The sequence below is a fragment of the Macrobrachium nipponense genome, chromosome 9 (assembly GCF_015104395.2).
Source record: "Macrobrachium nipponense isolate FS-2020 chromosome 9, ASM1510439v2, whole genome shotgun sequence".
Classification (NCBI taxonomy): domain Eukaryota; kingdom Metazoa; phylum Arthropoda; class Malacostraca; order Decapoda; family Palaemonidae; genus Macrobrachium; species Macrobrachium nipponense.
This window is the reverse complement of record NC_061110.1, coordinates 50,862,239-50,888,414: the sequence shown is the minus strand read 5'-3', so window position 1 is coordinate 50,888,414 and position 26,176 is coordinate 50,862,239. Positions and strand designations below refer to the sequence as shown.

Sequence of the window (26,176 nt, the reverse complement as noted above, 5' to 3'; positions counted from 1 at the left end):
CAGAACTTTTGCTCAAATCTTTGTGAACCAATTGAGTAGTAAGTTCATGTTATTGCTTCATTTATTGCCTCCCAGGGTTTAAGTTGTTTCAATGGTCTTCAGGTCTATAGAAGTCAAAACTTTGCATCTGGGTCTCAAAATTATGGTGGCTAAACCTTGAAGTCTTTCACATCTTTTTAAAAGAACTGTTGACTTCACTGCTCCTTTCTTTCTGTTAGGAGGAAGGGAAACATTCTGCATTACCTAAGGCACTAGTCCATCCTTATGCCTCCCTGAATATAGTCCAATTTCAGTTACCTGTTTTATTTATGGTATTTGAGAAGCTGCTCTCTAAGTGTCTTTGTAGGTTTGTTGAAGGTAATAACCTGCTACCAGCATTACAGTTGGGGTTTATAAAGGCCTCAGTACTTGTGATGCACTCTTGTCAATATCTACTGTCCTGCCGAGTGCTCTTGATGAGGGTGCAGAGGCATACATGGTCAGGTTGGATTTTAGTGCAGCCTCTGGCAGTGCAAATCATATTTAATACCTTAAATGAATTTTTAATAAGCAAAACCCAAAGGGTCCTGTATTGATGGCCAGTATAATAATTTTACTATCCATTTCAGGGACCAACAAGTCATTGTTTTTCCTTAAATATCTTTCAAACTAATTATCTGATCAAATGGTAATTTGACACGGTATCAACGACACCTCCTGCTAATTTTGGTAATAAATTGCATTGTCAAATGGTGTTAAGGGCATTTACCCTTAACTTACATGATGTTGCCAAGCATTGCCAAGCTATGCATTAGAATGTCCTTTATCCCCATCCCATCCCTTCCTTCCCCTACCCATTCTCATGTCTCACTCAACACACTTTCCTGGCCTCCCCGTCTCCATCACCTTTCCTGTCTATTATATTATACTGAGTAATATTGGATGTTATAACTATGTTGGTTTTTGTAGATTCTGTGTCCATTTAATTATTGTTATTGTATTTTTTCATGTTCTGTAAATGGGAGTAGGCTAAAGTACGACCTTCACTCTATTCACCCCAAAGGCCAAGAGAGAGAAAGTCTGCTCACTTCCCACCCAAATCCACCAACTAGGCAGAGTTTGTCTACCTTCTTACTGTGTCAGCAGGTGAATTCCCATAAGGAAAAAGACTATAAAAAGGTTATAATTTGGGGGGAACTACTATCATAATATCATTGTGTGTGTGTGTGTGTGTTCCTCCATTCACTTTGCACTACAATTTTGTTTCTACTAATCTAATGCCAGTAATAAGGATGCAATTCTTGTACTTCACTGAGTTTAGTGAATGAGGAGTTTCACGCATCTTGAATTATATTACTTATCATTAATGCAAAGTGACGCACTATTTTCATATACTACATACATATTTTTCAGATTGGTTCCAAAACAGGATTTTACTTGTATTTCTTAAGAATTGGGACAGTCGTTTAAGAGTACTACAAACCTTGGATGTATGTGCCACATATTTTGATTGTTTATCTTTACAAAACCTTGCCCACTCATTTTGTAGTTTTTTGTTTTTTGGGGAAAAAATGGTAAATTACACCTTTTTCCTACTTAATTTCCTGATACCTATATCTGCAGCCATCAATGCAACATATATATGGAAGTGGTATGCAGTGTTATATGTAATGATAGCTAGGAGAATGTCAGTTAGGAATAGCGTAAATATGTGAGAGAGAGAGAGAGAGAGAGAGAGAGAGAGAGAGAGAGAGAGAGAGAGAGAGAGAGAGAGAGAGAGAGAGAGAATATTAGTCACAGGAAGAGTCTTGAACAGTAACCATAACATGCGCAAAGTTTTAATCTAAACGCTCCCATAAAAATCTTCACCTGTGACCTGACCTCTACACTCTCGCTGGAAACTTGACAGTTCCAGTTATGTCATAAGTTCCACCCAAAAGGAGAGGAATTAAGTCAATCCATCACACCTAAAGGACAGTGTTAGATAATCTACAACCAATATGAATGACCAACAGGTGGGACAAAACTTATCCCCCGCCTATTCTAGGTGGGATATTCTACTTTGTAGAATCTTCCAGGAAGACAGCTGCGATGGAGAGCACCAGTTGGAAAAAGAAAGGACCTCTGTGCAGCCTTGACAAAAGTAGGTCAGCTTCCCAGAGCTGTAGGGGTCAAGAGAAACTTCATTTTTCGATTCGTAGTTCTGAGTGTTAAAATTTATAATTGTTACGGTATCGTTCTAGTGTGGATGATGGAAGAAACTTGCACTGCGTCTCATTTAAACACTCCTGAGAGACTCAAACAAATAATAATAAATAAGCAAGAAATGATAAAGGATATAAAATAACCCACACAAATAAAGAAGAAAAGATCAAACAAACAAAATAAAAATGTTACAAAATGGTGCCAGCAAGCACGGATCCGAAGACGTAAAAAAGTGCAGTGTGAAGAAAGAAAAATGACACATACCAGAACTCAATATGAATCAACTAAAAAATTTAATAACAGACGGTGAAGTGAATCATAACATTAACGAGAACATTCAAGTTACAAATGTCAACGAAAGAAGTTAAATCATTTATAAACTTTACTACTTAACCATAACGAGAACAATTTTTCGCCAAAGATTGAAAAACAAAGCATCAGTGAACGACTGCGTGGTGAACATAACAATGGAAGTGAAATAACAGTGGAAGAACGCAGCAGCGAATCCTTGCCAAATAACGAAACCAGAGAAAAACTCAGTGTCAGTCAAGATTGATTTTGAAACACAACAGTTGAATTAGAGTGCTGATAATGAAGAAAGTTTTATCAAAATCTAATTAAACAGAAGAAAAACAGAAACCTACGTAAGTTGTGATGAAACTGAATTTTTGTATTCTCTATAAGTGTGTGTGAAAATTTACTTATTAGAAAATATGAAACTTGTTAAATTCTCTATCAAAAAGGGTATAACAATTTTTATTGTTCCCTCTAAATGTATTTTTTTTCCTTCGTGTTAATTTTTTTTAATAGATTTTGATAGATAGGAATTATTATTTTTTTTTTTTTACTTCACACTCAGTTGGTGGTATATGATTTTGAATATTGTTTGTGTATCATTTTATTTGAATGATTTCTGTGATACTAATTGCTCAATTTCATATATGATTTTTTTTTTTTTTTTTTATGCTGTTGTGTAGTGATGAGTAGGATATGTGAATAATTTTTTTTTTGTGAAATGCAGAAAGCCTTTACCGAATTACTTGACAATGTCAGAGATAGCTCATACAATTTAAGACCATCACCAGACAGACGCAGCCAAATCCCAGTACCAATTTCACAAACCTTAGTGACTCAAGGAAATACTACCCCTAATAACACAACTAACGATAACCATAACAATAAAACAAACAAAAACTTCTTTCACTTTTCTTCTGAAGATGGAAAAATAAACCCACAAAATTACTGTGTATAACATGTTTACTTATAAGTATTTTCATTTTACTCAACACTCAACTATTTTCAGGCCCTATCTGTGGCCCTTTTTCAAGAGATGCGTAGGTTGTCTTGTCAGCCTGGGTAAAGGCCCGGCAATCTTCTGGAACTACGTTCTTGTTGAGCATCATTTATATGATGGCTGTTCTGTTTTCCTTGATAGTTGCTGATCCCCTCTGTCTCTCTGATAGCCTGAGCCGATGGTCAATGGGATTAACCCTTGTGTAAGTGGGTGGGTGGGCACCAACGGTCTGATGGGCAGAAAACTGAATCTCCAGGTCTTTTTTCAACCATAACAGTGCCTAATAATACTACTACTAATAATAATACTAATAGTAAAAACACATTTAGATATAGAAGAATGAGTCAGGTAGCTGGACAAGTAGAAGATATCAATCCTGACAAAAATAGGCTAGAAGCCTATTCAGTGAATCATTGGTAGACTGATGCAGACAGCTGCCTATCTTCGGGGAATAACTGATGAAAGAACTAAGATTAATGAAGCCTTGCTTCTCGTTAGTTTCAGAACACGGTGATTGCACACAAAACTTTGAATTTTGGGTTAGTTTCAGCAAATTAAGGGGGCCGGCCGGAACGCCTATATATGGAGGTATAGGGCGAAAATGCAAAGTCATGAAAAAATTCATGGAGCTTCATATGGCAATTGAGATACGTATACGAAATATTTCGTACAAAATTCCTCTTACTTTCGTAGTTACAGGGTAATTAGTTATCGTAACTCAATAAGCCTAAAACATTGATCCGTACAAGAAAATGCAATATTTCCTCTATTATCGTAAATTTTGATAATTCTTGTCAAAGAAATTGGGAGAAATGGCATCTGTAGACATTCCCCGAGTCGAGAAGGAGACTTCAGGGCCGCCAAGTCCACTGTCCTGTCCTGATTTAGTGCGATTACAGACGTCGAGTAGTCTACACGTTCCATTTACTCTGACATACGCCTGCGTTTACGTATGTTTTATGTAGGTTTCTTCGGCAAGAATTTCATCATGCCAATGAGGAAAAGACAAGGAAAACATCTTGCTAACATACAGACGAGAAAAATCGCTCAAGTATATTACAGAAATATCATAATATATGCGTAGTTAGTGAAGAGAGAGGGGAGGGTTGCTTAGTAACGCCCCCGTCTTGCTGACAGCACACGTCACACTGTGCCCAAGGCTACGACGATCTTTGAGCAAAGAGATCTTCATTCATGATAAATAACAAAGTTTTGGTTTTTTTTAAAATTTAAAACCCAAAATGGAATATGAAATTCATAATAATCATGATTATTAAATTGTCTTTGTAAAAAAAAGAGTACGCCTTCGAGTTTCACCCTCTTGAAATTCTCTTGCATTTTACGTTTGTTTATCTTTGTTTCGGGCAAGAATTTCATCATGCCACAAAGAGGAAAATACAAGGAAAACATCTCGCTAACATACAGAAGAAGAAAATTCGCTGTAATAAGCCGAGTTAGCGAAGGGGAGAGAGAGAATTGCGTAGGAAGGAGTGCCCCATCTTGCCTCAAGCAGTGCCCCAGGCTGCGATATATGAGCAAAGGGATCATCATTTATGATTAAATTATGATAAATAAATATAGTTTTGGTTATTAATACACAAAAAAGAAATATACATTCATAATAATCATTATTTATTAACATAGTCTTTATAGAAATATACGGAGGAAAACTTTGAACGCCCGTATCTCAAAACTATACTTATTGACCTTCAAAATCTATCTTCTCACTTAGTTTTAAAGCTATAACATTGAAATTTGGTATATAACTCAGGAGAACCATTATAGAACAATCAAAATAGAGCCCTTTTTCCAATTTTTTGTTTCGTATTTTTTTATAAATTTTTTCCTCCTGATTTATAGGTTTATTTTTTTACCATATTGAAAAATTCATACTCTTGCAAAAAAATGACTTTTAGAAAAAAAACTCTCCATTCGATTGGAGGTCTACATCAGGTCTATATATGGTAGTAATCCCAGGTCTTAATATTAAATATCAAGGAGGAGATAGATTTTGAAAAATGGTTATTTCGGGATAAATCGCCCTGGCGTCACAAACTGAAGGTCAGAGGCGAAAATCATATGCGGTTTGGAGATGTCCCAAGTCACCTTATTAAGTGGTATGAATATCAAAGTCCTGTCCTTGAAAAAGGGCATAGCGGCCGGCCCCCTTTAACTAATATGATGAATTCAAAACAATTTGTTTATCACTCTGCGAACCAGTAAGCAAGCAGCACACATTATAAAATATTAGTAAATTCCTTAACCCGCAATATGAATCCATAGCAAATCTTTATGCAAATATTGAAAATGCCATAGACAAAACAACAGAACTTACAGAACAATAAACATCAACCTAAGAGATAAGACGCAGTTCAGTGATGATGAAAAGGAAGAGAAAAAAAAAAAAATACTTGTTTAGTCTAAGATATATATTGAACTACTTGTCATTTGGAACAACATATCATGCACTTGGAGGATGAAAAGAAGGCTTTCAGAAAAATTAAAACTGATCCAGAGTAATAGCCTTCAAACATTAAATACAATTAGGCAAGAAATCCAAGAGACAGAAATAAACCTTTCCAGGGAATTGTAGGGGTAAAGAAAAACAAAGTGAAATGAAAGGAGAAATAACACTCTTCATATACTAGAATGAATAATAAGTACTATGATAATTTCATACCAGTAGGGAATAGATAAACTTCGTTTCAGGGAAATAGCCCAAAATACTAAAATAAAATGGAATCCGAACCAGAAGAAATGACAGAAATCATTCAAGAATATAAAATGGAATCCGAACCAGAAAGGAATACAGAATCATTCAGAATGGTCCACCCATAACAAAATAAGCCTGGTCAATCTCAAACACAAATAACTCAAATCAAGTGAACTATTCAGGTTCAAGGAGCAAAACTAAAATAAAGGTAGCATGCAAAAACTGTTGTAAAGATTCCAATAAATGGAAAGACATGTACTGTACTTAAAGATTCAGGTAGTACCGTAAATATAACTTTAACCAGATATTTAGTCATTGCAAAAACTCTGATTCAGGTTCAAAATAGTTATAAAAGGAATAGTGGGTAAACAAATTGGAAGTCTAGGAAATGTGAACTTACAAATAGATATTTTGTCACACAAATTTGTTGAAAGTTTTCTAGTTCTAGAAGAGAGATTCTTTCCCGCACAAGTATTGTTCTCATTTGATTTAATGAGATGTGGAATAATACTAGATAGTCATGAAGGAAAATTCAGCTTGAAATAGGATAATCGGAAGAGCGTATGTTTTACGCTTGACGAAGAAAAGTCTCACCCAAATCTGATCAATTTGTCTGAGACCGTTTCGACAAGCGAGAGAGACATACGCAAAAAGCAGATAAGTAACCAGAACAAGGAAGATAAAATAGAAACATAGAAAAGAGGAATTCCCAACAATACAGAATACAGTCTCAATGAGATGGGTACATAAGGATAATATATACCATATATGCTTAAAAAATCACAGTAGACGCATGTGACTTCATAAATAAGCGAATTCCACACCATGACTCCCATTTTAATAGACAAATTTAAATCCATTTTGAAGGGCTTGGACCATTTAATTACACAGTTTACACCGCAATGCGCATCCCTACCTTATATGTATGGTTTAGTCAAGACACATAAAATCAAAAACCCTATCAGACCAATAATTAGTTCAGTGGGCTCAGTTGTATAATTTATCAAAATGGCTTGTAAAATTCTTACTCCTTTGGTAGGAAACATTTCTAAAATGAATGTTAAAAACAATGTTGATTTTATAAACAAATTGAATAGTTTAAATTTGAATTTTTATTTTAATATGGTTAGTTTTGATGTCTCTTTATTTACAAAAGTGCCTGTAGATGACTTACTTGAATATTTGGAGGAAGAATTAGAACGTCATGACATTCCCTCAAGTGTGGCAACCTCATTAGTCTCATAAGGTTAAGTATCAAAGATAGTAAATTTTGTTTTAATGGGGAATTTTTGTACAAAAGTTTGGCATGGCTATGGGTAATCCCTTATCTCCTGTCCTGAGCAATATTTACATGAAATTTTTTGAGACAAAACTCTTACCTAAAAATTTGCCCCAAAAAGTTATTTGGTTTAGATATGTGGATGATATCTTCTGTATTTGGCTAGTTCACGAAAATCTCCAGGAATTCCCTTAATAATCTCAATAATTTAGTCCCTTCTATAAAAATTTACTGTAGAGGAAGAAAGAAATTGTAATTTGAATTTTCTTGATGTAACTGTCCATAGAAATGATAGAAATTTCACCTTTTCAGTCTTTCGAAAATTAACTAACATTGCTTCTTTTGTTCATTACTACTCCAATCACCATCAAAATGTTAAATTCTGTTTTTTCTGGGATGTTTCTAAGGGCTTTACATGTCTGTAGCCCGCAGTTTATTGACGCTGAAATTAAAACTATTTATGATATTGCAATGAAACTTAAATACCCAAGGACCTTTGTAGATGTGGCATGGAAAAGAGCTAGAAAAACATTTTATTCAACTAATGACAAACTTGAATTTAGTAAGCATAACATTCTAAAATTACCCTATGATGAAAGGTTTTTAGATATTCCTAGAATTTTAAGCTTTTTAACATAAATGTTGTTTTCAGTAAATATTAATGGCGAGTTTAGTAATCAAAAATTCTCCTAAAGATCTTCCAGCTGCATATATGAAATTCCTTGCAAAAAGTGATGATGGTCTATTACGGACAAACCAGTAAATCATTTCACAACGTCTCAAACAACATCAATATTCTGTGAGAACTGGTCAAATATCGAATGCATTATTCGTACATATGAGAGATTTAGACCATCCTATTAACTGGAGTCAAGCAAGAGCCTTAATTCCATGTAATGACACAGTTAAAAGGAATATCATTGAATCTTGTTTCATCAAGTCAAATAATAAAAATGTTCTAAATTTAAGTCTTGGTTTATTTAAACTTGATGCTTTCATAATGAAAAAAGTTGTAGATAAATATAAGCAACAAAATTAATATATTCAGTTTTTACATATTTTGGACTGTAAAGAAACTTTGTAATTTCGGTTAGGGTCAATCTGTTTAGGTTTGTGACAGTGTGATATCCGATAATCCTGGATTATCTCTCTTTATTTTTTACCCTTTTGACAATTAACCATCTGGTAATCTTGATCTTGTTGTGTACCTGAGACCTTTCTCTACAATTGTATTTCATTCGCTCCTTAACAATGTCTTAGTAAAGACGAAAGCGCTTGGATTTCTGACTATCATTTCCTGTGGAATTCACTTATATACCATATATACTCGTGTAACACACGATCTCGCATATCATACGACCCCAAAATTTTTACCCTTGAAAAATGATTTTATCACGTATCTCACGTATCATGCGAGTTAAATTTAAGAGACCAAATAACAATAGGCTAACCTCTTTTCCTCCTCTTTATCTATTCCTTTTTTTAAGTTAGGCTCAACCCTTTTCCTCCATCTCTTTATCTATCCCATCTTTTAGTTAAGTTTAAAAATGTAAAAGACAGTGCCAAAAGTAATGATATACTTCTTTTGAAAACACATATAGCCAGAAACAGCTGATTTGCTAATGGTATGAGTTTCATTAGCACTATATAAGGAATGCTATCATTAGTATTGTCCATTGAGAACTGTAATGAGTAATTAACTGATTCTAAACTATCCAAATGTTGGTTGTATGATTGGGACCAAGCATAATTGTGCATTTCCACTTGTGATGTTGTTAATACGATGTCTTTTTTAAAATGTTCTGCTATAGCTGGTGTTTCTTTACACTGATTGTGATAATCAATACAGGCAGTCCCCGGGTTACGACGGGGGTTCCTTTCTTGAGACGCGTCGTAACCCAAAAATCGTCGTAAGCCGGAACAACGTTTGGAAATATGTCTTAAACTAATAAAAAGTTATAAAAACCTTAGCTTGTAATCCTTTGGTTACACTACATGTGTTAATCCTGTAGTTTAATGTACAACCTGGAGTTATTTTCATAAAAAAAATGCTGGTTCTTGAAGGTAAAAACTATTGTAATCCTGGTGGCACTACTTCTTGAATTTTAGTCAACCTGGTGATTTTGCCAAATCTTGAGGGCTACAAGAACAGTTGATTACTATTTACGTATCATATAGACTAATAAAGTAAACGTATCTTTAAATAGGCTTATATATTAGTATCAACAAAAAACCATTCCCCTGGCATGAGTCAGAGGCTGTTTAATAACAAACACTTTTCTGTCCTATCTGTTCAGAAAATAAACGTTATGTCAATCCCCGAGACGAGACCATTGTAGCCAAGACCTACCTACCATACATACCTACCTACCTACCTACCTTACCCTACCTACCTCCCTACCTACCTACCTCCTACCTACCTACCTCCTCTCTCTCTCTCTCTCTCTCTCTCTCTCTCTCTCCTCTCTCTCTCTCTCTCTCTCTCTCTACATGAGATAGCATGTCATAGTTGTAACTCTCGCCCCTTGTTTGGCATGGAAGCTTATGTATACAGTATATTTTTTTTTTAAGGGCATTACTACATTTTATGGTGAAATGATAATATACAGTACTAGTTTTCAATAATATAAAGTAAATGTAAACAATAACATTCTCTCTCTCTCTTTCTCTCACTTCTGTATGTTTGTTTGTTTTGTAATAGTATAAATAAATGATTTACCTTATAACTAATTTTCAAATATTGATAAGATTAATAAAAAAAATAGCGATTCTCTCTCTCTCTCTCTCTCTCTCTCTCTCTCTCTCTCTCTCTCTCTCTCTCTCTCTCTCTCTCTCTCTCTCTGGAACCTTGACATACGATTGCCCTAATATACGAATGTTTTGAGATACAACAGAAAAATCTGCGAAAATATATGCTTTGATATACAACGAAATATTTGAGATACGATTTTACGATGTGATAGTTGTATAGGCGACCGATAAATGGCGTTCAGTCTGTTTGTTGTGCTGCATCGTTAACACGTCGTTGTTTAGTTCGTTGTATTTGTACCTATTTTTCTTGTTATTTTGTCTATTTTATTATTAACCTTGGGTCCCAAAGCTAAAGACAAAGCAGGTGATAAGAAAAAACCCAAGAAAATTATTTTGATGGATGCAAAACATGAAATTATAGCAAAGCATGAACGTGGCGTTCGTATCGTCGATTTGGCAACGAGTATGGTCGAAATCCTTCTACAATATCCACGATCATCAAGCAGAAGGAAGCTATAAAAAACTTACAAAGGCATCACCATTATTTCTAAACTACGAACTGATTAAAAAAATATAAATAAAAAAATTAGTTTAGCAATGTTATTTCATTTGTGTTTATTACGTAGTTATTAGTGTACATACGTAAATAAAAAGAGAGCAAATCGTTCCCTGCCACCCTTCCGTACCTCCTTCCACTGCTGGCCTCACGTAATCTTTCGTTGTGATAAGTAAAATTCCTTTCTTTTTTTATTGTGTGTGTTATTACTCGTCTTTGTTTGTATTTGTGTATATTATATGTAATTTAGCTGCGTTAGGTGTGGTTTCATAGCGCTAGAACGGATTAATACATATTACATTATTTTAAATGGGAAAAATGCTTTGAGATACAACTGTTTTGATATACGACGATGGTAACGGAAACAAATGAAATTCGTATATGTCAAGGTTCCAGTGTACTGGATATCTCTCTCTTTGGATACTTCGATTTGCCAAATCTTGAGGGCTACAAGAACAGTGATTACTATTTACGTATCATATAGACTAATTAAAGTAAAACGTATCTCTCTCTGCTCACTCTCTCTCTCCCCTCTCTCTCTCTCTCTCTTCTCTCTCTCTCTCTCTCTCTCTCTGATCAAATTACTGGATAATGTCTCTCTTTGGATACTTGGAATTTGTGTGTAATCTAACCAGAAACTTCGTTTTGTTATTATTACTGGAAACAAGCAATGATTTTTTTCATTATTTGCGCTTTTGGACTGTTATATGTAAACTTTGCGCACCGCAAGCTAGTATGTATTCATTCGCTCGGAAACTAGTTCTGCATATGAGGCGTCACTAAAAAACATAGAAAAATACGACATAAAAAGTGTCGAAAATCATCATAACCTCAAAATTTTTGTTGTAATCTAACCAGAAACTTATTTTTATTAATATACTGTGCTAAACTATAAAGGATTTTTATTATAGTATGCGTTTTTTAAAAGCGGCGTTAACTCGGAGCGTCGGAAGCGTCAGCATTGTAACCTCGGAACAAGCGCCGTAACCCAGGACGGATTTTTCCATTGAATATTTCAGAAAAAGCGTCGTAACCTCGGAACGTCGTAAGCCGGAACCGTCGTAACCTGGGGACCGCCTGTAATAGATTTTTCCCTGTTAAGTGGGGTTCGTTCCTGTATTCTATTCTTGTCAGTTCGGTTATTACTATTATTATTTGATTCCTCTTCCATTGGCAATTCTTTTTCATAGATATCTGAATCTGCAATGTTAGTAGTGGTATTGGTGGGTATAATATCACTCTTATTTTGGGTTTTAGTATTATTGGCATGAGAATTAGTTTCTATGTTTATATTATCTTGTTTGTTATTATGCTACTTATGTCTTGATTTTAAGTGACATTTGAAAAGGTGGGGCTTTTGGATGGGTTATTAACTTCTCTTACTTTTAGCTCGAGCCTGGTTCCCATGACTGACATTTCCTGTCCTATTTATTAACAACTGATGGTAAAATGAGCATTCTTTAGATTTCGTGTGATGGGCTAGCCCACAATTAATACATTTTGGGTGGTTACAGTTCCAATTAGTGGTATGGTTATTTGATGGGCACACTGCACATATTGCTTTATTACAGCATTTTTTTTGTGTGTCCATACCTTGAGCACTGTGTACATTGTAGTGGTTTTGGAATGAATGGACGAACTCTATTTTGCCCGAGAATTTTTATTTTAAATGGGAGGTCTTGGACTGTAAATTTTATTTCGGTAATGTTGACATTTTTATTCTTGTCTTTCCTACTTGAAATTAAGTATATTTCTAGATCGTGAATATTGTTACATCTCAATTTTAAGGAGTATAGCAGTTGTTGTTTTGAAGGAATTCTGTTCGTTGTTGGGTGGAGGATGATTGTACCCTGTATATAATTCAATGTTTCGTGGCTTGTAATTGTTACTTTTATATTATTCATTTCCGTTATACTTAAAAAGGCAGTGGACTGCTTTTTATTGGTTACTTGGATTAGCCATTCATTGTCTTTGATGTGTCTACATTCCATGTCCTGTGTTGGATATATGTTGAGTAATTTGTTTTCTAGTATCGCTGCTGAGATTTTGTTGCTAGTTTTGAGGAATAAAATTCTTGACCAGTTATCTGGTCCAAAGAGCTCATCAAAATGTACCAATGTAGGATTAAGTTGGTAATTTTTGTTTCTTTTTGGTCCTTGTTTTACATACATTGCTTGTCTATTAGGATTGTTATATTTTTCTGTATTGATGGGAGGATTACTTGTCTCTAATTCAGAATTACTGTTCATTATAGTATATGGTTTCATTGTTATGGTATTGGAGTTTACCAATTGATTTTTGTTTGTTTCTCTTTTACTTTTTATGCACCCAAATTGGTGTTCTGGAATTATTTTACTTGGAACAGGGTGTTCCTTGGTAGCATTTATGGCTCTTTCATTGCTCGAGGCTGTACCAAGGAAATTCGGGAATGACGTGCCAATAGTCATCAACTGTGCCGGAGTTTTTGTTCCATTCATGGGATGGGGACCCAGGGGTTACTCAAATCATAAGTTCAAATAATCATAACATATTTGAGAGAGAGAGAGTGACAAACAAAAGATCTTGAAAAGATATCATTGGCCCTTCACGAAGTTAAATCTTCCGCCGATGGCACAAGTGAGAATGACTCCCAAATGTCCGCTCCCTACCCTACCCCAAAAGGGGATGGCATAACATGATTAGCATGGCCCAAGTGTAAACAGAACCTGTTTGCAAGGACTAAGAGTATTATGATAATACAATTATCCCCATCCTAATTACATTATGGGCAAACTGGAAAGAATGCCGAGAGTTCTGTTCCTAGAACCAGGCCCCCCAGGAATTCGTGGTCCAGCTCCACAGAATCGTTCCACCTGAAAAACAGGTTCCGAACATTGTCGCGTAGATGATGGATCTACCACAGTTCTCATTATTTAGCTTCAGATTTAACTTCATGTTAAGCCATGATATGTTTTCTTATTTATTAGATTTTGAAAATTTTGACAAAAATGGAAAGTCCACTAACATTAACACTAGAATGCCCAATGGAGTCATTCTGACTCCTTGCCAACATTCAAAATTCCCCTGACTCGGTTCTTTCACACATTTCACTGAATCCTTCTTTGACTTTTAATGACTTTCAGTATACGTCAGCAACTGTAGAAGAATGGACCGGATTACTTTAGATATTAATTTTTCATCTTTAATGGATGCCCGAGGAAGTCATTTTGACTCCTTACAGCAAGACCCTAGTAAAAATTACAAATCTGGTTTTCTAATAATTTTTACATTATGTATTCAAGACTAATACGTATAATGTTGTTTCATTATAGGTCTACAGATTTCTTTCTTCCAGATTTCCTAATTTTTGTTAAAGTCATTTTCCTCATGATTCAAGCAAATTCCTACTTGCAACATTCAAGAAATGCCATACTTGAACATTCCATTATCCTTGTATGAATACAATATTCATACATCTGGTAACAGTTGTTTGTTACTGTCACAGATAGAAAAGAACATTTAGCAAGTCATTTCCATGAAAGCATGGCTTGAAGAGGCTGTCTTACACAAGAGCAAATTCTTGCTATTCAAACTGATATCCCAGTAGGGTAAGGTGCCCTATTACCCAATTTATGGCATCAAAACCTGACAAATACGGTCAGATGTATTTCTTAGCTGTAGATAAGGAGAGTAAATATCTGGTGAATGGCTTTCTTTACATAGGGAAAGAAGAGCATTGCCCTACAGAAGAGAAGGTTGCTAATTATGTGGTCATGCGAGTTGCGACTTATTTGAACAAAGGGAAAAATGTCAAAAAAGATAACTATTTTACATCTGTCAACTTAGCCAAGCAATTAAAGAAAAAAGGGAACCAGTATAATAGGGACTATGAATAAAAACAGAAGAGAAGTGCCTTTCACAGTGAAAACCATGAAAGTCAAGTTGTATTCAACTAAGATTTACCACTCTGATGATATGACTCTCAACAGTTTATCTCTAGCCAATAATGCAAAGAAGACACCAGAAACAGTCAAATGTTACTAAATATGGAGTTGACATTTTGGACCAAATGCCTTAAAAGTATTCAATGAGAACAAGCACAAGGCAGTGGCCTATGCATTCTTTTCAAAACACCTTGGACCTGGCAGCAATAAATGAATGGGCTATCTATAAGGAAGTGACAAAGGAAAAAATTACCAGGAAAGAGTTCCTTAAACAATTGTCAGAGGAATTAGCAGAGGTAATTATACAGTCACGGAAGAAATTGGATGAGAAGGGAAATAATCAAGGAAATGGAAAAACCAATGACCAAAGAGGAGACCTGAAGAAATACTGCCAAGTTAAGACTCATTTCTTTAGGTCTCCTCTTTGGTCATTGGTTTTTCCATTTCCTTGATTATTTCCCTTCTCATCCAATTTCTTCTGTGACTGTATAATTACCTCTGCTAATTCCTCTGACAATTGTTTAAGGAACTCTTTCCTGGTAATTTTTTCCTTTGTCACTTCCTTATAGATACCCCATTCATTTATTGCTGCCAGGTCCAAGGTGTTTTGATAGTTGCATGAAATGTAAAAAATACTTATATGGCACTTGCACTGCAGAGGTCATGTGTATGTGTAAAGATGTGATAATGTGAAATAGACTCAAATTGTAATTCATTTAGTTGCATATTGTATGATTACTAGGCTACCTATTTATCTTTATTTCTAAGATCTAGTTTCTTCGTGTTTGCAAAAATTGGAATACAAAGTATGTTTCCAAAATTGTAGCAACAAAAAAATATATATATACAGTATATACATATACTAGAACTAGCCTAATCAAGCACTTATTATTTTTACCTGGGACCAATAATATGAGAACTATTATGCAATAAAATTACACTGTTTGTATACACGATAATAATCAATGTAAGAAATTAGAATACAATTAAAATATTTCAATAAATAATCTTAAAAATATATAGGAGTCAAAATAACTCACATTGGTAATCCAAGTACATCACTAAATTTCAGCATCCTTAATTATAGCAAAATAGCATTATATGCAATATTATTAAATTGCTCGCATACAAAACTGTAAGGAATATGAGAAATAATAACAAAATGCAAAATATTTCAGGAAATAACTTTAAAAATGCATAGGAGTCAAAATGACTCCCTTTGGGCATCCAGGCACATTGCTAGATCTGGGCATCCTAGTGTAACCTGAAAATATATATAATGTTATATGGGACTCTGAGTTCAAACCTAGGAAATTCCTGAGGTTCGATAGCCACCTCACCACATCAAGGTGGTCCCAAAATGAGGGGGTGTGATGATATCAAAAGAATACAGTATTCATTTGAAACAATTAACAGAAATTAATAGGATATACATACAAAAAGAGATCAGTTATTAAAAAAGAAAAATATAAAAAAATAAATAAACATTATAAAAATAAATTATAAAATAAATGAAACATTGTTTTATGGTAGTAATGCATTGTGTTTTTGCTTGAACTTTTATGAGATTCCAATTCCTGTGTGAGGAATAAAGGACGTCTGAAATTGAATAGCTCAATAACGACCACACAAATACTGCATGTTGGTGCTCTTGCTCAGCAAAGCTGGTCACTCTGCAGAGATCAAGGATCAACTGTGAATGTGAAAGATGTTAAAATACAACTTATGATAAACTGTCAAACAACAGACCATCTATTGATGGTTCAAGTCATAACTGATAGTTATGAAACAGAAACCTGCCCCTCTGTCTAAAATAGATAAATCTTTGGCAGAGGCATAAATCCACCTTGGTGAACACTGTATTCTAGTAAAGGAGGGACAAATGACTTAAAACAGGTTGTAATGATTTTACCACTGTTATAAATATATGAGGTAAGCTTAAAATGCAACAGTTAACTTCCCTGCTGACTGGCAAACAGAGCCTAGAATGGCTTGTTCGTCGATTAAAAAAAAAAATAAAATAAACAACTGGCACAAAAAGGCAAAATACAAATGTATTTAGTATTCCTTGAGAAAGAAGTAAACATTCTTGCTCTCCCCTTGTACAATAACTGATTGGAAAGAAAAATCTGTCAGTAGCTTGAGAGTTCCAGCTTTTCAAATGCAGAGGATTCAAGAGAGTTTACTTCAATATGCTTCACATCCAAGTCAAGATCTGTGGCCGCAGCAACGACAGTTATCTTGATTTGAAGGTGGGCCAAAGAAAAAAGAATGAAGAGGATTTTATATTTAAAACAAACCTCCTCCTGTTCTCGAGCCTTGCTGATCAGTTCACTCAAGCTTTGACTCTGGGTATCTCTTTCATCATCTTCTTCTGTTACCATATCTGCAGACTGCTGTTCATCTTCCTCATCAGGAGGAAGGCCCATACCACCTCCATCATCATCTTCATTTCCTTCCTGCTCCTCTCCATTATTTTCCTCACCATCTGAAATGTCACAAAAAGGAATAAAAATTCAATACATAATAAAAATTGTTTCAAAAACACAAAAATGAAGTTTTATGTTAACACAAAGTTTAATGTATACTTACCTAGGCAAGGTATATATTATAGTATTATTCTCTGTTCCACCTGGCAGAAATTTCAAATCTCGCGGCAAACGCTAGTAACCTATTAGTAGTTCAGGATACCACCACCCCGTTACCGTGGCGCTAGCACCAAGAACCGTTCCCACTTGGGCCAGATTTTTCTCTGAACCCTGTCTCCTGAGGGGAGGGTGGGCATTAAATTATATATACCTGCCAGGTAAGTATACATTAAACTTTGTTTTAACATAAAAACTTCATTTTAATGTATGACACTTACCTGGCAGGTATATATATAGCTGATTGACACATTTGGAGGTGGGTCAAAGACAGAAACATTATTAGCCCTTAAACGCCGACTGGACGTATTTTACGTCAACATTTTTGCTCTCTCGGGTGCCGACTGGACGTATTTTACATCGACATACAAAAGTTTTTTAAAAATTCGCGGAAAAATACTTTTAGGCCTACCAGCCAAAAACTCTTGAATCACGCGCCTTGGGGGATGTTGGGAGTTCACGGATCAGGTGTTTTTTGTTTTGTTTACAATCGTTACGCAGGTGCGCAAGCGCGAATTTCTTTCTTGCCGCACTAAAAAGTATCTGTGACACATCTCGGAAATTATGTCGTCACTTTGACATAATTTTTGTACCATTTTAAATTAGCAGTTACATGGAGTATTATATATGAAAATGTGCACATTTTTATGAAGAATACAACAAAAAAAAATACTCATGATTGTAGCTTTTATCAGTTTTGAGATATTTTCATATAAATAACGATAAGTGCCAAAATTATAACCTTCGGTCAACTTTTGACTCTATCGAAACTGGTCCGAAAAAGAAACGCAATTGTAAGCTAAAACTCTAATATTTTAGTAATATTCAATCAGTAAGCTAAAACTCTAATATTTTAGTAATATTCAATCATTTAACTTAATTTTGCAACTAATTGGAAGTCTCTAGCACAATATTCGATTTATGGTGAATTTTATGAAAAAAACTTTTTCCTTACGTCCGCGCGGTAACTCTTCCGAAAAAATCATACATGCGATTGTGGTAATGTTTGCACCATTTTAAATTAGCCGTTACATAAAGTTTTTATATATAAAAATGTGCGCAATTTCATGCACAATACAACTAAAAACAACCCCTGGTTGTAGCTTTTATCAATTTTGAAATATTTTCATATTAAAAATGATGTGACAAATTTTCAACCTTCAGGTCAACTTTGACTCTACCGAAAAAAGATGGTCGAAAAACGCAATTGTAAGCTAAACCGCTTATATTCTAGTAATATTCAAGCATTTACCTTCAGTTTGCAACAAATTGGAAGTCTCTAGCACAATATTTCGATTTATGGTGAATTTATGAAAAAAATAACATTTTCTTTACGTCCGCGCGTTAACTCTTCCGAAAAAATCATACGTGCGATTGTGGTAATGTTTGCACCATTTTAAATTAGCCGTTACATAAAGTTTTATATATGAAAATGTGCGCAATTTAATGTAGAATACAACAAAAAAATATTGAAGGTTGTAGCTTTTTCTCATTTTTAAAATATTTGCATATAAATCACAATAAATAGAAAAAAAACCACGTTCGGTCAAATTTGACTCTACCGAAATGGTCGAAAAATGCAATTGTAAGCTAAAACTCTTACAGTCTAGTAATATTCAGTCATTTATCTTCATCTTGAAACAAATTCGAAGTCTCTAGCACAATATTTAGATTTATGGTGAATTTTAACAAAATGTTTCCTTCCCTCCGCCCGCGGATTCTCCGCCACAAATCTCCGAAATGCGTACATTCCATTCTCGGAATATTTGCTCTGTTTCATATTAGGCATTTCATAGAGTTTTATATATGAAAATGTGCGCAATTTCATGTAGAATAAAACGAAAAATATTTGAAGGTTGTAGCTTTTCTTATTTCCAAAATAATTGCATATAAAAAAAATATATATAAAAAATTCGACATTCGGTCAACTTAACTAGTCAGATCTGGTCGAAAACTGCATTTGTAAGCTAATATTCTTACAGTATAGTAATATTCAATCATTTGTCTTCATTTTGAAAGAAATTGGAAGTCTCTAGGACAATATTTAGATTTATGGTGAATTTTTGAAAAAAATATTTGTTTACGTCCGTGCGTTACGAATTCATGCATTATTTTGTGATAATATATTCTCTGTGTTGCTTTTATCGTTTTACGATGTGTTATATACCAAAATGATCGCAATTTAGTGTACATTACAACGAAAAAAGAAGTAACTCGTTACCTTTAACCGTTTTGCGCACAGCGCGATTTGAATACAATTATATATGAAATTTCGTTTTTGCGCTATCATATATCGCATTATTTATATATGATAATGATAATTTTTTTCATTTCTGATGGTTGCATACTAAACTTCAGGCAATGACAAAAAAAGGAGCCAAAAATGAACTCTTAATCTTGAAAACTAAGCGCGCTGTGATTTTTTTAAAAAAATATTTTTTCCGCTTCCGCGCTCACTCTGAAACACTTCCGGCACACGGGAGAAATTTTTTTTTTTACCGCTTTGGCGTTTAAGGGTTAGAGTATAAAATATTATTAAAACTCTAGGTTCCTTACCTGCTAAGGTAGCTGACTTCATAGGTCCTGCCTCTCAGTCTGCTTAAACCTTAGGAGCTCTCAACAAGGAAGTGTCTTGTATGTTACAGAAGCTAAGACTGGAACTGACAACTGGGCGTGACCAATGTGTTGACAGAACCCTACAGCCCTCTTATGCCACGGCATTCAAGCTTAGTAATAGATCAGTACCTGAACTACACACACACACACCACACCAATACAATCCAAACCAGACTGAAAAAAGTAAACACACTTTTCTCAGACTACCAATAAACACAACACCATCACCTGATAAAATACTAGCTTAAAAGAAGGTTATGGGGTGGTAACTCCTTAGCCCAATACTGTACCCGAGGACACGTATGGACCTAGCGTCTGACAATTATCAAAGGTTGTCTGAATCTCCCTCAGATAATGAGACGCAAATATTGAATTCGTTCTCCAAAAGGTCGATTCAATAATTTCCTTGAGGGCTAAATTCTTTTAAAATTTTTTAAAAACCAATGAAGTCCGCAACTGCCCTGACTTCATGAGCCTTCACTTTCAAGATACCGAAGGTCTGTTCTTGACACAACATGTGAGCTTCTCTAATTAACTCTCTCTATAAGAAAAGCTAGAGCGTTCTTGTCATGGATCTACTGGGTCTTTGACTGAGCACCAAAGAGCATCAAACTCCCTCTGATCTCTCTTGTTCTTTCAATGTAGAAACCTTAATGCTCTCACTGGGCAGAGAACTCTTTCTTGCTCATGTCTCACTAAACTCAGATAAACCCAAGACATCAAAGGATCTTGGCCAAGGATTTGCAGGGTTCTCATTTTCTTGGCAAAAAACCTTCCTGGAGGAACACACTGCATTACCATGTGTCCATCCCACTTTCTTTGAAATGGCCTGAAGCTCACTAGCTCTTTTAGCCGTTGCCAGAGCAACTAAAAAGATAGTCTTCTTAGACACATCTCTCAGAGAGGCTTTCTCTAAGGGTCGAATTTACTTGAGGTTAGATGCCTCAAGACAACATCGAGGTTCCAAGCAGGAGGTCTGCATTATGGCTGTTTCTTAGTACCAAATGACCTAATCAGATCTCTAAGGTCCAAATTATTAGAGATATCAATATCTCTGTGTCTAAACACTTGAGGTCAGCATACTCTTATAGCCTTTGATTGTAGACACTGACAATCCTAAATCCTTCCTTAAGTATAGAAGGAAGTCTACGATTTGGGTCACAGAGGTACTGGATGAAGACACTTTCCTCTTCCTACACCACTTACGGAAATTTTCCCACTTCGACTGATATACTGCGATGGGTGGAGGTTCTTCTGGCCCTAGCCACTGCACTGGCCACCTCTCTAGAATATCCCCTCACTCTGACAAGACTTTCGATAGTCTGAACGCAGTTAGACCCAGAGCGAGGGTATCTTGTTAAATCTGTCGAAGTGGGGTTGTCTGAGGAAATAAATCTACTCTTAGAGGAAGAGTTCTTGGTGTATCTATTGTCCATTCAAGTACCTCTGTGAACCAACTTTGGGCCGGCCAAAACGGAGCTATTAAGGTCATCTTCGTTCCTTGGCTCTCCCTGATTTCTTCATAACTTTCCCCCAGTACTTTGAATTGGAATGGAAAAGGCGCGTAAAACATCTAGGTTTGTCCAGTCCATCAGGAAGGCGTCGACCGCCACTGCTTCCTGATCTGGAACCGGAGAGCAATAAGTTGGTAATCTTTTGTTTCTGGCTGTCGCAAAAAGATCTACTACCGGACGGCCCCACAACTTCCACAGGCTCTGACATACCTCCAGGTGCAATGTCCACTCTGTCGGTAGAAGTTGTCCTCTTCTGCTCAACATGTCCGCTCCCACATTCTTCTCCCCCTGGATGAACCTGGTGAGCAGAACGATGTCTTCCTCTTCCGCCCAAAGTAGAACTTCCTTTGCCAGCATGTAGAGGGGAAAAGAATGAGTCCCTCCTTGTTTGCTGATGTATGCCAGAGCCGTGGTGTTGTCCGAGTTGATTTGCACTGTCTTGTCTCGAATCAACTCTCTGAAGTGCTTCAAGGCCAAGAAAATAGCCATCAGTTCCTTCCTGTTTATGTGCCAACTTGTTTCTTCCTCGTTCCAAAGACCCGACACCTCCTGAGGGCCTAATGTCGCTCCCCAACCTGCGTCCGACGCGTCGGAAAACAACAAGATGAAGTCTGGGCTCTTCTGTTGAATGCGACATCCCTTCTGCTAACCTGCCTGCGGTTAGCCACCAACTTAATTCCTCCTTCACTTTGGCAGGAATTAGAAACTGGAAGGATTCCGGTTGCGATTTTCTTGGCCATGAATCTTTCAGGATAAACTGTAGAGGTCTCATGTGTAGTCTTCCTAGAGAAATGAACCTCTCTAGCGAAGACAGTGTGCCCAGTACTCATCCACTCTCTTGCTGAGCATCGGTTTTTCTCTAGGAAGTCCTGCACCTTCCGAATGCATAGGGCTTGCCTTTCGGGGACGGAAAAACTCCCAAAAAGTCGCTGACGATATCTGAATCCCCAAATAAACTATCTGTGCTTGGGATTCAACTGCGACTTTCCCAGGTTTACCACGACCTAGGTGGTCTTTTGCTAAGTCCAACGTTTGTTTCATGTCCTCCAGACATTGACTTCTCGATTGATCTTATCAACCAGTCATCCAAATAAAATGACACTCTGATCCCTCTTAGATGCAGCCATCTTGCTACATTGGACATCATCCTCGTGAACACTTGGGGGGTCTGTGCAAAGGCTGAAGCACGGGCCTTGAATTGAAAGACCCTGTTCTGAATCACGAACCTTAGAATACTTCCTGCTTCCTGGATGAATCGGAATATGGAAGTATGCGTCTTGTAAGTCCAGGGTAACCATCCAGTCCCCTGGACGTACCGCTGCCAGTACTGAATCGTTCGTCTCCATAGTGAATTTGGTCTTTTCCACGAAAACATTCAGTTGACTTACGTCCAGCACTGGTCTCCATCCTCCCGAGGACTTCGCAACCAGGAATAGCCGGTTGTAAAATCCCGGAGATTCATGATCCAGAAACAGGTTCTATGGCTCCTTTCTCTAGCATGGAAGAGACTTGCTCCCACAGAGCCTTTTTCTTCACTAAATCGTTGTAATTTGCCCCCAGGGCTCTCGGAGATGTTGCGAGAGGAGGTTTCTTTAAGAAGGGAATTTTGTACCCTTCCCGAGCTACGTTGACGGCCCAGGGATCTGCCTTCATGTTCTGCCAAACTTCCCAAAATTCTTGAAGTCTGGCTCCTACTGCTGTCTGGAGGACTGAGTTCTTATTGCTTAGAGGTGGTTTTGGCTCCTCTTTTCGTTGGTACTCTCTTGGCCTTTTAAAGGCGGGTCGTGCAAACGTTCTGCCTCGAAAGGGCTGTTGAGAAGGCCTTGTTTGAGGGCTAAATTCTTTTGGAGTTTACTTCACCAACTTGGATGGTAAAAACTTCCTTACCGATGAAGAGAGCAAATCTTGAGTGGCCTTCTGCGAAAGAGCCAGAGCTATAACCTTAATAACCTCTGATGGAAACAGCTGGTTTGAAAGGGGAGAGAACATCAATTCTGATTTCTGTGCGTTGGAAACGCCTTTAGAAGCGAATGAGCACAAAAGCAACCTCTTTTTCAAAATCCTCCCTGCTGCCGAACAATGAAGCCAGCTCATTTGCTCCATCTCTGAGAGCTTTGTCCATGCAGGACATAATGCTCTTAGCCACTTCCATATCTTGTTCATTTTCGTTTTCTAAGGAATTCGCCAACGCTCCCAATGACCAATCTAGAAAATTGAAGACTTCGAAAGTCCTAAAAATTCCCTTAAAAAGATGGTCAAACTCGGACGAAGTCCACCAGACCTTGGCAGATTGCAACGCCTGTCTGCGCGAACTGTCCACTATTCTGGAGAAATCCCCCTGGGAGGAGGCAGGTACTCCAGGCCAAGACTTTCTCCAGTAGTGTACCATACCCCAGACTTAGATGCTAACTTGGCTGGGGGAAAAGTGAAAGAGGATTTCCCCGCTTCTTTCTTGTCCTTCAGCCAGTTATTCACTCGTTGTAGCGCCTTCTTGGCCGAAATCGACAGAGTCATCTTGAGAAAAGAGGACTTCTTAGGAGTCTTAGTCTTAGAAAACTGAGACGGGGAGATAAAGGCGCCGTAGGCTGAAATTCCCCTTCGAAAATAGACAGCAGACGTGAAGTAAGGATCTTGTAATCCGAAGACGGTTCAACATTCTTCTCTTCAACAAAGTCCACTTCTTCTTCTGCTGAAGAAATGTCTTGCAGATCACTATCGTTGTAACGCTTTGCTGATGGATTAACGTCCTGCCGCCTGCGTCTTGTCACCAACGAAGTCTCTGCGTCCTGCCGTCTGCGTTCTACAACCACAGAAGAATCGATGTGCTGCCGCTTGCGTCCTGCGTCCATCGTAGACACGTCTGCTTCCTGCCGCCTGCGTCCTGCGTCCACCAGCGGTTCCGCGTCCTGGCGTTTGCGTCCTGTTTCTCCCGAAACAATCTTCTTCCTGCATCCTGGAACACTACGCGATCGCCCGTCTTCGTAGAGCCCGTGCGTCCTAATTCCTCGACACGCAAACACTTGTCGTCCGTCTTCTTGGAAGACTTAACGGGAAGGAAATCGTCCTTACGCCTTGCAGGTCCTTGCAAAGGAGCATCCATGAATCGACGAGAACTGCAAGCTTAGACTGCATTTCTCTTAAGAAATCCTTCGTACTATCTTTCCTGACGACAGCCGTAGGAGGAGGAGGAAGACGAGAAGGACTAGGACGCAAAGGAGAACGATCTTGGACTCTACCCAAAGGAGAGAGAGAGGAGAGGAAAGCAAGAGGACTGGGGGAGTCTCTTGACGAAATCCAGGAACGTACGGGCCGTACCGAGTCTTCTTTCGATCGCACAATTTTCTTCCTCTTGGTTGGAACCATGTCCTCGTCCGAGGAAGACAAAAACCTACGGGCTGCCTCAAGCTTCACGATCTTGAGCACGTCTATCATGAGTAGTCGATGTCCTTAACGTCCTCTTGAGGGGGCGAGACACTACAGAAGTACCCGATGTTCGCGCTATGTCGAACCATCAGAGGGACGCACACTTCCCAGTTACGCCTTTTCTGTGGCGAACTGCAACAGCCTGGGATCTTACAACAGGACTGTACGAAGGGACGCCTGACCGTGGTAAAACCTCTCTCGCCTCCCTTCGACTGTCGACATGCACACTTCCTTCCCCTTGGGTCTGGGAGCTTGACAGAGGTCTAGGTCTAGGAGCACGAGAGAGTCGATCAGACGCCCCCTCCACTACACTTTCACTGACATCAAAAGCACTCACTTTATCCGTATAAGGCGCTGTATTTGGTCTCCCATGGACGCAAGGGAACAGCGAAAACCTTAACAATCTGTGTATCGTTTCGTGCCCTACGATACAGCAGTGGGCGCAGGAGATACCTGGGGAGAAGGAACTACCAACTCTACGTTAGAAGGAGCTGGAGAGGAAACACATTCACTCCTTTTACTAGAAGTATTCGACCTCTCACTACGAGAAACAGATCTCCTTACACGATCTTTCTCAAGCCTTTCAACATATTTCATAAATATCTTCCACTCCTTCTCTGACAAATTCTCACACTCAACACACCTACTCTCCCAAGTACACACAATCTCTCTGCACTTCTTGCAAATGGTATGAGGGTCGACCGAAGCCTTCGGCAACCTTACCTTACACCCCTCTTTCACACACACTCTAAACATACTACAAGTGTCAGACATCTTCCAAGAACAATCCAAAGCGAATGCCAAGCTAACGTTTCCAAGTACGATACCAAAAAATCCATGAAAAGTCAGCAACGAGAAGAAAATCCTAGCAGGGAACCACCAACAATGTTGCCGGTTCGGCTGGCAGAAAAAATCTGGCCCAAGTGGGAACGGTTCCTGGCGCTAGCGCCACGGTAACGGGGTGGTGGTATCCTGAACTACTAATAGGTTACTAGCGTTTGCCGCGAGATTTGAAATTTCTGCCAGGTGGAACAGAGAATATAGCTATATATATATACCTGCCAGGTAAGTGTCATACATTAAACATTGGCTTTTGAAGAAATAGCCATTTAGCAACTGGCAAGACCCTTTACATCTAACATCATCAAACATTTATATCTAACATCTGCCAGATGTGAGGTGACATCATACAAACTGACTGACCATGCCTTACATGAAAAGTAGTCCCTATCATCCAGAAATGAAAGGTAGTAGACATTATCAATACTTGAAAGGTCA

General features: G+C 37.4%; 1 protein-coding gene across 1 annotated transcript in view; it reads right to left on the bottom strand.

Annotated features, from left to right (window-relative positions):
- Positions 1–16,817: 16,817 nt before the first annotated feature.
- LOC135218266 (uncharacterized) overlaps positions 16,818–26,176 on the bottom strand; it is a 110,145-nt gene continuing 100,786 nt past the window's right edge. Inside the window, exon 3 of the mRNA XM_064254441.1 lies at positions 16,818–17,188. Coding sequence (XP_064110511.1) covers positions 16,833–17,188 — 356 coding nt within the window. The 3' untranslated portion in view covers positions 16,818–16,832. The remainder of the gene's footprint in view (positions 17,189–26,176) is intronic.